General features: G+C 38.6%; 1 protein-coding gene across 1 annotated transcript in view; it reads right to left on the bottom strand.

The window, feature by feature from the left end:
- Window positions 1-13,491, bottom strand: part of LOC124389264 — a 64,691-nt gene that overhangs the window by 36,244 nt on the left and 14,956 nt on the right. Inside the window, exons 13-24 of the mRNA XM_046854611.1 lie at window positions 13,143-13,190; window positions 12,896-12,988; window positions 12,675-12,770; window positions 11,774-11,805; window positions 11,550-11,637; window positions 3,101-3,445; window positions 2,648-2,995; window positions 2,432-2,536; window positions 2,233-2,328; window positions 1,058-1,150; window positions 311-385; window positions 50-157 (exon numbers count right to left, since the gene is read on the bottom strand). Coding sequence (XP_046710567.1) covers window positions 50-157; window positions 311-385; window positions 1,058-1,150; window positions 2,233-2,328; window positions 2,432-2,536; window positions 2,648-2,995; window positions 3,101-3,445; window positions 11,550-11,637; window positions 11,774-11,805; window positions 12,675-12,770; window positions 12,896-12,988; window positions 13,143-13,190 — 1,527 coding nt within the window. The remainder of the gene's footprint in view (window positions 1-49; window positions 158-310; window positions 386-1,057; window positions 1,151-2,232; window positions 2,329-2,431; window positions 2,537-2,647; window positions 2,996-3,100; window positions 3,446-11,549; window positions 11,638-11,773; window positions 11,806-12,674; window positions 12,771-12,895; window positions 12,989-13,142; window positions 13,191-13,491) is intronic.

Raw genomic sequence — 13,491 nt, 5'->3', positions numbered from 1 at the left:
CACAATATTAATGTTATTTAATATATAAATAAAAAAGCTGAACTCTTACCTACAACAATAACATGCCAAAAAATCAGAAATAACCACATTAGCAAAGCCATCAGAATCAGCGCTTTCCCTGTACCGTCTGTTGTATTCCAAACCTGCACAATAATAGCTAGACAACACAGAAAAATTACACAAATACATACAGTGCTTTATATACAACAAAATATAAATTTTATCAAATGTATCTTACTTTTCTCTTTATATAGTTATTAAAATTATGGTTTGCAGGTGGTAATGCTGTAATTGTTTAATGTACACTCACGGTGATAAGCGACAACAGTCATCACAACATATTGTAGAGGAACTGCCAAATTATTCATTAAATGGCGAACATAACCTGCAATATAATGACAGTGTGTAGTGATTAGATCAGTGTTTCCTAAAGCCCACATATAGTTAATTATTTTATTTATTCCCAGCTCCGAAAAATCTAAATAAATGTAACACTGCACTGGAGGAGAGCTGGTAATAAACTGCTAATTTAACACATGATGACTGAGTGCAGTAGCAAAATGCAAAAGGTGGACCTGGGACTGGTATCAAACTGGAAGAAATTATACTAAAATCATTCAAATAGATTTTCTTTAATTGACCTATTGACCAAGTATAAACTAAATTCTAGAAAAGTCTGTAAATTTCTTTAAATAAAAACTAAACATATGTAACAAACGTACATTTGTATTCAGATCATTTGTAGCAACTTTTGGAAGAAAAAAGGTAATGATAAAAAATTTAATGTAGTGTCAGGTTGCAACATTACAACATTTGGGGAGTTTGAATATTTTCCAAATGCACTGTATATATACATGTATATCTATTATATATGTGAATAATCTGGTGGTTGTACATTGTCTAATAACTAAAGTTTAATTGATAAAGAATTCATATTATACCAATTAGTTTTTTCATTATAAAAGCACAATTTATAATTTACATTATTATATACTCAATAATTACTAAACATTTTCACTGTTCATTGATTCTCACACAATTGACCATTAATTCCTACCTTGAAGTGATTTCAAATGGACAGCAATCCAAAATAAAAAAATGATCCTAACAAAATTAAGTGAAGAACAAGTTGCTGCTTCAGTTAAAAACCCTGAAAAAAATGGGATTGTACATTAATTAATGAAGTGCAGTCAATAATAATAGTGCAGGTATCCGCTAGTGCTCCACAAGACTCACAAAATAGTGCTAAACCTATAAAACCTCAAGGTCAAGTACATGGTCATTCCCCCAGTTGAGAGGGATCACAAACCTGTGTCATGTTTCTGGAAGACTGCAGCAAAGGAGTACTTCAGCTGATGCAGGGGCGTAGATTACGCGGGGGGGCGTAATCCACTTTTTAAAAACACTACACATTTCGTCCCCCCCACTTTTGAAATGATGGCTACGCCCCTGAGCTGATGCTCTGGTGGCCCTACATCAAATTTAGCAAAATGGTCCACAGAATGGTGACGAGGCACTCAAGCTTTTGAGCAGGCAGTTGAAGTGAAAGGTTGGCTGGAATCAGTGAGGGCATGCCGCCTCTTTCGGAAACACTTCAGGGAAGCTCAGTTTGCAGACCAACAACTACTTGATAACAACCTGCTGAAGTTCCTGAAAATAACATGGGCTATTCTGTAGCAGGTTCTACTTGATGTTCTGTTTGCATTTGTCTGACAGCATTTGGACACATACTATAGCTGTTGTCAGAGGAATGCAATGGAGTAAATCTTATAGTGATAAAACAATTTGTTGCCTAACTACTGGTGGGGACAGCAGAATGGGGTCATTGCCACTGTCCAGCATCGTTGGAAGAGGCAGTCTAGTTGGTTGAGGATCACTTCCCTCCTTTCATGAATCTGTTCATCTCCCCCACAGGCGAGTGATCCCAGCATCACAGGTATACAATGTTTCCATGACCAATGCTATGTGATGAAGGTGGAGGCATTACGGCAACTCCATTCGATCTGGGACATATACTGGGTGCTGGTGGATATCCAAGGATGTTCATAATACACTTTGGTGAATTCAGGCTGTTTGGTGAATTCACCAAAGTCTGTCAATACACATTTGTGGATCAAGTGCTGTTGTATGTGCTGCTGAATATTGAGTGTGGCAGCCATTTTGCTAAATCATGTGAATAATGTGATAAATACAGTTAAAGTAAACAGTGTAACTGTGAAAAACAATACTTACCCTCAGTAACACCCCAAAGGATGAAGACAATGGACATCATGATACTAGGACAAAGTACATGTGCACACTGTATAACTTGGGCTCTTCTGCTGTTGTCTACAAAAAAAAAAAAAAAAAAAAACAAGAAGATGATTTTTATGAAGTTGACTTTATTAAGTTGAAATGAATTCTAAAGTGATAGAAAGAAGCCCAGACTAACCATTATTTTGAAAAGATGTATAAGAGAAGTAGCCTAGGATTAGTGATCCAATTACAAACCCAATTATACAAAAAACTAAAATCCCAATATGCATAGAGGAAAAACCTGCATGGGACAAACACCAGAGTTATTAAACCACTACAAGACTGTAATATATAAGAGTAGTGAATGCTCTACAACATCTTTACCTGTTTACTGTCCATAAAAACAACTTACCGAGCTGCTGCACCTCCACTGTTGTGTTATCTGATAAATCCCCAGAAAATGCTAAACATCTATAAAGTCCTTTGTCTTCAATTCTGACATCCTTCAGTCTCATTGAGAAGTTTCCTTTGTTTCTGTCTTCAGTGCTGAAGAATTCTACTCTGCCCTTAAATCTCCCATGTGTTGACTCTGTCTGGATCATACCATTTTGGTAGAGCAGCACTAAGAGATCTTCATCCTTTTTCCATGAAACCTCTTCTATCTTTTCTGATGGTATATGTGAGTCTACAGAGCAGTTCAGAGTGATTTCTTCACCTGCATACGCAGATATAACGTGGGCTCCAGACACAATCAAGCGCTCTGAAATGAGAATTGTTTTATATAGATTTTACATAAATTCATTCTTTTTTATATAATTTTTTTTTACAGAATATTATTCAAATCTTTTGGGAAAAAAATACCCACCAATCTCCATTATTTTAATCAGAGTTTCATCAGAGTGCTGGTTTGTGTGAACGACACACTTATAAACTCCTGCATCTTCCCGAGTCACATTTGTAAGTAGTAGAGAGAAGTTTCCATGAGCAACCTCCTCAGAGAAGAAATGAGCTCTTTCATTATAATGCCGGTTCTGAGACTCTGGTCGACTTTCTCCATTCTGCCACAAGTGCACTAGAGATCCAGAGTCATTTCTTTTCCACTCCACTTCCAGTTCTTCCATTGGTAGAGGAGTTTCTACAAAACAGGGCAACATCACTGAGTCTCCCAGCTGGACAGTGAGAGGACCAGATGGACCCTGGACATGGAAACCTAAAGAGAATAAAAACAATGTTAAAATAATGTTGACCTGATATGTGAAATGCCATTCAATTATCATGTCTCAAGTATCTAAATTTCTTAGGGTTTCCTCCTTGTAGTTTGTGTAGCCAGAATTGGGATCTGCTTCCCAGGTGCTGTGTCCTCCTTTTACACACACGGTTTTCCAATAGCCGCTGTCCGTTCAGCACTATGGTGGCAGTCATGTTCAGAGCATGTTTCCTGTGGGTGTGTTATCTGTTACTAGAGTGAAGTATCTTTTGGCTAGGTAGTATGCAGTTCCTCTATGGGCCATTCGATTGCTAGGGCTTCTTGCTCTTGTTCTTAGTGTGGCTCACTTCCTTTTGAACAGTGATAAATTTTGGCTCACGTATATCACTGACTGTTCCTATCTGTCCTGTGAGAGCGTAGCACCCAGCCTGGTCTCTGAAGCGTTATGTGGACGATGTGTATGGATATGTACAGTGTGTGTGTATGTATGAGTGGGTTGGGGTGGGGTGAGGCTTGGTTGGTGCATCTGCCCCCAGCTGTGTTTTAGCTGGTGATCCTCTTTTTGTTCTTTAGGCTAGGGTAATGGTAGTCCCTGTTTCCAGTAAGGCCTAGTGGGGAAGCAACTTAATTTTACCCTGGCCATAGACATATGGGTCAGGATCATGGCATTCATGGCACAGCCCGCTAACCATGGCCTTTTTTTTTTTGCTAGTTAGCTAGTGGCTCTGGTGCAGAGGTCATGTGCTCATCTTGAGGTGGGTTTTAGCTGGGAGTTTTTTGTTCTTCCCAGTCCCAGTTTCCGCCCAGGTGTCAGGGCTGGGGGCCTTTTGTACCTCTGAGGAACCCAGTCCTTCTTCCCTATTTTAAGGGTGGCCTTAGTGCTCTCAGGTTCCACTAACATTTCTTTTGGGTACTTCGGGGCCAACACACTGACCATCTTTGGATTCACCGGGGTTAAGAACTACAGGACTTTGTCCATTGCCACTTTTTCCACTAACTCTGCCACAGACTGCTTTTCCGGTTGCACCCATCTCTTGGTAGTCCTCAGCAGACCATCTGTGTCCAGGGTGTCTTGCCAGGATCCATTGAAAAAGGCCCCAACATGCCAGGATCTCCTCTATCATGGTGTCATAATCATCTGCCTCTTTCTCAAAAAGGCTGTAATATGCTACTTGTGCTTCACCATATAGAAAGGGAGTGACAAGTTTCTTACCATTCTTGCTTTGGCCAGTACTCGTGTCACGATGCACTCACACATGTGTAAGACCGTCATCTTTGTGAGCAGGCGCTGTGGTTCCTGGCTGGGTCCAACGACTAACTCCTGTTATCCCCTGTTGATTAGTCTTCAAGATTTGTTGCAACATAGGATTCATGTTTTTAGAGGTTAAAGGATGGGTTCTGGTCTGTGTTCATGTCTACATTCTCCAACAGTGTAGCGGTTCGCAACTGCGTTTGTCTGTCCACAACACTGGAGTTGAACCACCGCTGTCTGTTCAGCACCGTGCTGGCAGTCATGTTCAGAGCATTTTCCTGTAGTGGGTGTGTGCCAGCATACTGTCGTCATACTAAAAACAGTGTTTGACATGACCAACAGAGAGACACTCAGGTCTACAAATTCCTACCTCACATGCCCACTTGTACTATTTTGCACTATTTGTATTCATTAAGAAATGTTGCACAGTGTATAGTTTCTGTACAATGCCTGTAAGGATTTTCCTTTTGTTTCGATCACCAAACTAGGTAATGTAACAGTATAAAGATTTGACCAGACAGATATGTAAATGTACAGATATTCCACTTTATTTTAAGTGAAAAATCCTCCCTCAGCACAAATAACAGTTTGTCAGCTGAAATACCAAAAGTTAAGCTGAAATACTTTGCCACTCCTCTTGTAAAACTTGCCAGAAGTGTTTTTTACTAGTTGGATATTTCTTTTAGACCTTGTGATCCAGTTCATCACAGCAGTTCAATCTGACCTGTACCACACTCTGTAGTTTTACTTATTGAACCTATGCTATAAGACACCCTCAATTGATTTAACGTAATTTATTTAATTTAATGAATTGTAGCAATTAAACATTTATTTTTCTTCACTGATTCGGACTGATTGGAAATTTTACAGACAAACTATTATTCACACTTCCTCAATTATGTTAAAGTTGACGCACTGGGAAAAAAATCCTTTTCACTTGGATGAGATCCTACACTGCCTTTTAGCTCCATAGAACAGTGTATTCACGGTGCTCTACCAAACACAAACATGGTGAACATTACCGTTACAGAAGATCACCAACAGCAGCAGATGAAACCAGAGCAGTACAGCATCCTCCATGTCTGCCAGAGGGAATACTTTCACTTTCATTTTTCACATCAGATGACCAACAACGAATATTTCCTCCTACAAACATCATCTACTGTCAAATGTTTAAACAACTTTTTAAAGATATATTTCATAGACTTAATATATATTTTGTAATTTATAATTGTCCTGAAATGGGATTTTCCTCAATCTGCCTGTACAGAATTATTTTTTTTTTAAGAATTATGATTAATCAGGCAAAATATTAAATGATATCTAAAGCAGCTTAGTGATGGGGATTTAAAATTCCTACAGGATTTAATTAGAATAAACCTTAAACTGCATTCAATGTGACATCACTTACATGCAGTGTGTGTGTGTGTGTGTGTGTGTGTGTGTGTGTGTGAAGTTTCCTTTTTTATTGGGGTTTAAACCTGCAGGAATATAACTTAGATGTTTGTCAAAACTCTTACAGTTCTGTGTTTATCGCCATGACAACAGCTTTTTCCTGGGTCCCGGATTACTACACACAAATCTCATCAATCACTACTACACTAATGTAAAGTGACAGTTTTACAGAGATTCCTGTACCTGATTCTGTTTGCCAGCAGTGGTGGACGAAGTTCACAAAGCATGTATTTGAGCTAAAGTAGAGATTTGTAAAATATGATTTAAATAAAAGTAAAAGTGTCCCTTTAAACTTTCACTTGAGTAAAAGTACAAAGGTATTTGAGTTTCAAATGTACTTAAGTATCCAAAGTATTCAATTCAATTCAATTCAATTCATTTTTATTTGTATAGCGCTTTTAACAATGAACATTGTCTCAAAGCAGCTTTACACAGATAATGTGGTGATTAAATGTAAATATGTAACTATAAAATAAGTACTATGATTTATTATGACTATAATGTTCCTGTTATCATTTTTGTCATAAGACTCTTCGCTTCATCACCTCAGTTGATATGAAAAGACTTTAATGTGACTCTCAGCACACTGAGCTATTAATAGAATGATATTTATGACTCAAACACTGATTTCTATTACAATTATGAGCATCAAAAGTTTTTATAAACAAAACCACGTGTGTTGTGAGTTCGAGTCTGGAGATTCGTCATCATTTATTCCTCTCTAAATGTTTTGCTTGATCTTGAACTATTGCTAAACTGTATGTTGGTGATCAGTAGATACAACAAGGGCCAATAAAAACACTTGCATTTCTCTCTGTAACACGAGAAACAAAACCCATAACATTTTCCCAACAGTACTAAATTTCTGTCCAGAATGAATGACTTCCTGTACACGAAGAAAAAACATACATGTCTATTAAATGTTTTTATATGAAGTAATTTTAATTTTTTTATATATAAAGTATTTTTCTTTTTTATATAAAGTAAATGTTTCTCTGAACAGAACATAACACACATATGGAAATATTGAAATGCTGGTGATTTTTTCATAAGATTGAACTGTAAATCGAATCCTCAGTTAATCAAATATCTTCCTCAGCCAGGCAGGAGGCAGAAAGACGTCCCTCAGCCAGGCAGGGAGGCAGAAAGACGTCCCTCAGCCAGGCAGGGAGGCAGAAAGACGTCCCTCAGCCAGGCAGGGAAGCAGAAAGACGTCCTTAGCCAGGAAGGGTGGCAGAAAGACGTCCTTAGCCAGGAAGGGTGGCAGAAAGACGTCCTTAGCCAGGAAGGGTGGCAGAAAGACGTCCTTAGCCGTGCAGCGAGGGTGAGCAATGAGCAACCTTTATAGTTCCACCAGAATGGAAGCCCTCTTCCATACATCTCCTTAAGGTGGTGCTTAATGTCAGCCCTAGCCAGTAGTTGTTTAATGCTCAGGTTTGTGTCTACATCGTGACATGGACAATCAGACATGACCTCAGATAAGCAGCATCAATCTGGGAAGGGGTTATAAGGCCATTGCTGAACTAGTTTAAATTCACCAAATTACACTAAGAAGGACCATCCTGGAATTTCAGTCCAAGGTTCAGACCAATTAATAACCAAAGATATAAAGAAAAACCCAAGAGCTACATATGACATGTGGCCTACAGACTTTTGTGAAGCATGGTGGTGGAGGGATGATGATTTGGGCTTGTTTATCTGAACTGAAGGAGGGTGTATTTTCTTTGTCCTTGTCAGAAGTCAGGTCTTTTAATGCAGAGGGTTGCATAGACAAATCAACTAATAGTTGATTAGTGGGTGTATGAGGATGTCAGATGGTAAGAAATTAAAGTAAATGTGCATTGACATTCTTTTTGTTTGTGATCGAGGATTAAACATCAGTCAGGATCTGCTTCAAGACAACATTTTTGCTTAAAAAAGCAGAAAAAGAAATTAATGATAATCATATTTTGTAATAAGATGTTTCATACATTACACCGTCTTTATTATTAATGTATGTTGGGACAATATTTTAGGTTTTGGCCAACAATCTTTTTCTTCTTTTGGCTTCTCCCATTAGGGGTCACCCCAGTTTTACAGAGATTCCTGTACCTGATTCTGTTTGCCAGCAGTGGTGGACGAAGTTCACAAAGCATGTATTTGAGCTAAAGTAGAGATTTGTAAAATATGATTTAAATAAAAGTAAAAGTGTCCCTTTAAACTTTCACTTGAGTAAAAGTACAAAGGTATTTGAGTTTCAAATGTACTTAAGTATCCAAAGTATTCAATTCAATTCAATTCAATTCATTTTTATTTGTATAGCGCTTTTAACAATGAACATTGTCTCAAAGCAGCTTTACACAGATAATGTGGTGATTAAATGTAAATATGTAACTATAAAATAAGTACTATGATTTATTATGACTATAATGTTCCTGTTATCATTTTTGTCATAAGACTCTTTGCTTCATCACCTCAGTTGATATGAAAAGACTTTAATGTGACTCTCAGCACACTGATCTATTAATAGAATGATATTTATGACTCAAACTCTGATTTCTATTACAATTATGAGCATCAAAAAGGTTTTTTATAAACAAAACCACGTGTGTTGTGAGTTCGAGTCTGGAGTTTTGTCATCATTTATTCCTCTCTAAATGTTTTGCTTGATCTTGAACTATTGCTGAACTGTATGTTGGTGATCAGTAGATACAACAAGGGCCAATAAAAACACTTGCATTTCTCTCTGTAACACGAGAAACAAAACCCATAACATTTTCCCAACAGTACTAAATTTCTGTCCAGAATGAATGACTTCCTGTACACAAAGAAAAAAACATACATGTCTATTAAATGTTTTTATATGAAGTAATTTTAATTTTTTTATATATAAAGTATTTTTCTTTTTTATATAAAGTAAATGTTTCTCTGAACAGAACATAACACACATATGGAAATATTGAAATGCTGGTGATTTTTTCATAAGATTGAACTGTAAATCGAATCCTCAGTTAATCAAATATCTTCCTCAGCCAGGCAGGGAGGCAGAAAGACGTCCCTCAGCCAGGCAGGGAGGCAGAAAGACGTCCCTCAGCCAGGCAGGGAGGCAGAAAGACGTCCCTCAGCCAGGCAGGGAAGCAGAAAGACGTCCTTAGCCAGGAAGGGTGGCAGAAAGACGTCCTTAGCCAGGAAGGGTGGCAGAAAGACGTCCTTAGCCAGGAAGGGTGGCAGAAAGACGTCCTTAGCCGTGCAGCGAGGGTGAGCAATGAGCAACCTTTATAGTTCCACCAGAATGGAAGCCCTCTTCCATACATCTCCTTAAGGTGGTGCTTAATGTCAGCCCTAGCCAGTAGTTGTTTAATGCTCAGGTTTGTGTCTACATCGTGACATGGACAATCAGACATGACCTCAGATAAGCAGCATCAATCTGGGAAGGGGTTATAAGGCCATTGCTGAACTAGTTTAAATTCACCAAATTACACTAAGAAGGACCATCCCTGGAATTTCAGTCCAAGGTTCAGACCAATTAATAACCAAAGATATAAAGAAAAACCCAAGAGCTACATATGACATGTGGCCTACAGACTTTTGTGAAGCATGGTGGTGGAGGGATGATGATTTGGGCTTGTTTATCTGAACTGAAGGAGGGTGTATTTTCTTTGTCCTTGTCAGAAGTCAGGTCTTTTAATGCAGAGGGTTGCATAGACAAATCAACTAATAGTTGATTAGTGGGTGTATGAGGATGTCAGATGGTAAGAAATTAAAGTAAATGTGCATTGACATTCTTTTTGTTTGTGATCGAGGATTAAACATCAGTCAGGATCTGCTTCAAGACAACATTTTTGCTTAAAAAAAGCAGAAAAAGAAATTAATGATAATCATATTTTGTAATAAGATGTTTCATACATTACACCGTCTTTATTATTAATGTATGTTGGGACAATATTTTAGGTTTTGGCCAACAATCTTTTTCTTCTTTTGGCTTCTCCCATTAGGGGTCACCCCAGTGTATCATACGTCTCCATACCCCCCTGAGCTCTACATCTGCAACAAATCAATTACCTGCCTGTCTTTCCTCACCACATCCATAAACCTCCTCCCTGGTCTTCCTCCTTCCTGGCGGCTTCATCCTCAGCATTCTCCTACTGATATACCTAATGTCCCTCCTCTGCACATGTCCAAACCATCTCAATCTGGCCTCCCTCACCTTGTCTCCAAAGCGTCCTACATGCGCTGTCCCTCTCAAAAAAACTCATTTCTAAACCTGTCCATCGTCGACACTCCCAACGAAATCCTTAACATCTTCAGCTCTGCTACCTCCAGCTCCACCTCCTGTCTTTTACTTAATGCCACTGTCTCTAATCCATACAACATCTCAGGTCTCACCACAGTCCTATAAACTTTCCCTTTCACTCTCACAGATACTCTTCTATCACAAATCACTCCTGCTATCACTCTTCTCCACCCACTCCACCCTGCCTGCACTCTTTTCTTCACTTCTCTAACACACTCTCCATTACTTTGCACTGTTGACCCCAGGTACTCTGGAAAAGGTGAACTCCTCCACCTTCTCCACCTCTTCTCCCTGCAACCGCACCCCTCCACTGCCCTCCCTCTCATTCACACACATGTACTCTGTCTTACTCCTACTGAATACCATTCTCCTTCTCTCCAGCGTGTACCTCCACCTCTCCAGGCTCTTTTCCACCTGCTCCCTACTCTCACCACAAATCACAATATCATCCACAAACATCATAGTCCACGGAGACTCCTGTCTGACCTTGTCCTTCAACCTGTCCATCACCACTGCAAACAGGAAAGGGCTCAGAGCCGATCCTTGATGCAGTCCAACCTCTACCTTGAACCAGTCTGTCGTTCCTACTGCACACTTTACTGCTGTCACACTGTCCTGCACCATACATGTCCTGCACCACCCTCACATACTTCTCTGACACACCAGACTTCCTCATACAATACCACAACTCCTCTCTCCACCCTGTCGTAGGCTTTCTCTAAATCCACAAATACACAATGCAACTCCTTCTGACCTTCTCTATACTTCTCCATCAACATTTTCAAAACAAATAATGTGTCTGTGGTGCTCTTTCTCTGCATAAAACTATACTGTTGCTCACAGATGGTCACCTCTTCTCTCAGCCTGGCTTCCACTACTCTTTCCCATAACTTCATGGTGTGACTGATCAACTTTATTTAGTGCAGGTCTGCACATCTCCCTTATTCTTAATTCTGATTTGTGATCCACATATTTGATTTGGCACAAGTTTTACGCAGGATTGACTTTCTAACGCAACCCTCCCCATTTATCCGGGTTTGTATAACCCGGGTATATATTTTAACAATTAGTACTGTATTTATAGAAATAATTAGAACGAACATTAAATAATGTGTGGCGCAACTTACTTGTCAACACCTTGAGGAACGAGGTACAGGAGTCCATATCTGGAGGTCCATGTTCATGTTCATGATTGAGTGGAGTTGTTGTTGAGCACTGTGTTTAATGCAAGATGTGTTTTTTTTAGGAACTGCTGATTTCTCCGAAAATACTAATTTGTCAAAACTACACAAAAGTTAAGGAAGATAAAAAATATTATTTATTCCATGATTAATATAAAAGTGATACTCACCCTCTGTGTCACATTCATTTCCCTGTTCTTCCCTGTGTGATAGGAAGAAATGTGAGTCTTTTAGAATCTGCACAACTACAAAACAGATCCAGCTATAATCTGAGTGTAGTTTTAGAGTCATAGACATACATTTGTCTCAGTTTAGTGGAACTTACACTCCGATAATTGTGGTTATAATTGCAATAGAAAATTAAATTTCAATTTGACAGCACTTAGTTCATCTCTGATGGTATGGAGAGCATTAACGCCTGTGGAATGGGCAGCTTGTACATTTGGAAAGGTGCCATCAATGCTAAACGCTATATACAGGTTTTAGGGCAACAAATGCTTCCATCCGGGAAAACTTTTTTCCAGGGAAGGTCTTGCATGTTTAAGCATATTTGCTAACTGCATGTATCTATTACAATAGCATAATTTCGTAGTAGAAGAGTCGGGGTGTTGAACTGACCTGCCTGCAGTCTAGACCTTTCACCATTTGAAAATATCATGAAATGAAAAACACAACAAAGAAAACCCTGAACTGTTGAGCAGCTAGAATCCTGTATCAGACACACACTGGGCAACATTCCTCTCCCCAAACTTCAGCAACTGATCGCCTTGGCTTTTTGACTTGATTAAGTTCCCAGATGTATACGGACAGAAGACGTAATGCTACACAGTGCTAAACATGATCCTGTCCTAACTTTTTTAAACGTGTTGCAGCCATCAAATTCAAAACGACCTTTAATTTTTTTTCATTCTCAGTTTAAACATTTGATAGGTTTTTTGTTTTATTGTGAATAGAATGTGAGCCTACATTTTAATTTGCATTTAACACAGTGTGCCAGCTGTTTTGAAATTGGGATTGTACACAGCTCTACATCAGATCATATACCACGTCATGTCTGGAGATTATACTTACAGAAAACAGAAATCTGTAAAGCGAGCCAGCAAGCAGCAAAGACACATTCAGTTGGTATTAGAATAACTTGCAGGTCCACTGTATGTTGACCATTTCCTGTTAATAATATATAAACGATAGTTTCATATGTATATATCTTTTATATGAACACCATTGTCAGTAATTTCACACCAACAAATTATTCAATTATAAATGTTTTATTATTAAAATCACAGACTCACGTGCTTTTAGGATCAGCGCAACTAATAACACAGCAGCGTTCACTAAAACAACCAGCACTGAACCAATCACGAACACAACCACACACCATACAGCTGTAATACAAAGTCATGATGATCAGAGAAAATAGAAACTTTTCCCTTTCTGCAGAGTTTGTTGTTGTAAATAGAGAATAGTTATGTTTTATGGCCTGGTTTTAACTCGGACGCATCCTGATTGAAACATGACAGTAAAGATTTGAATACATACGCGGCAGTGTCACGGTGTTTCTGGACCCGGATTCTGGATGTCTGTTAACTAAAGCAAAACGAATCACATTTCACACTTATACACATTGACACCAAATTCCCAGCTCACTAACTCAATAAAATACTCCTCACTTCTGATGACACTTTTTATTTACATTGTATATGAACAGAATTCCGGGAATTTTGTCCTGGACATTCAGGGCATTGTGTACATTTTTACTATGCAAAGATTCTAGGTCCTTATTGGAATGTAAGCAGATGTGAGAACTTGACCATCACTGCTTTGTACAGAAGGTCAGATTAGATTAGATGGCAGTCAGATGGATTCGATCGAGTTAGAATTTAGAATA

This window comes from Silurus meridionalis, chromosome 7 (genome assembly GCF_014805685.1).
Source record: "Silurus meridionalis isolate SWU-2019-XX chromosome 7, ASM1480568v1, whole genome shotgun sequence".
In the NCBI taxonomy this organism is placed as follows: Eukaryota; Metazoa; Chordata; class Actinopteri; order Siluriformes; family Siluridae; genus Silurus; species Silurus meridionalis.
This window is presented reverse-complemented; position numbering and strand designations above follow the sequence as displayed.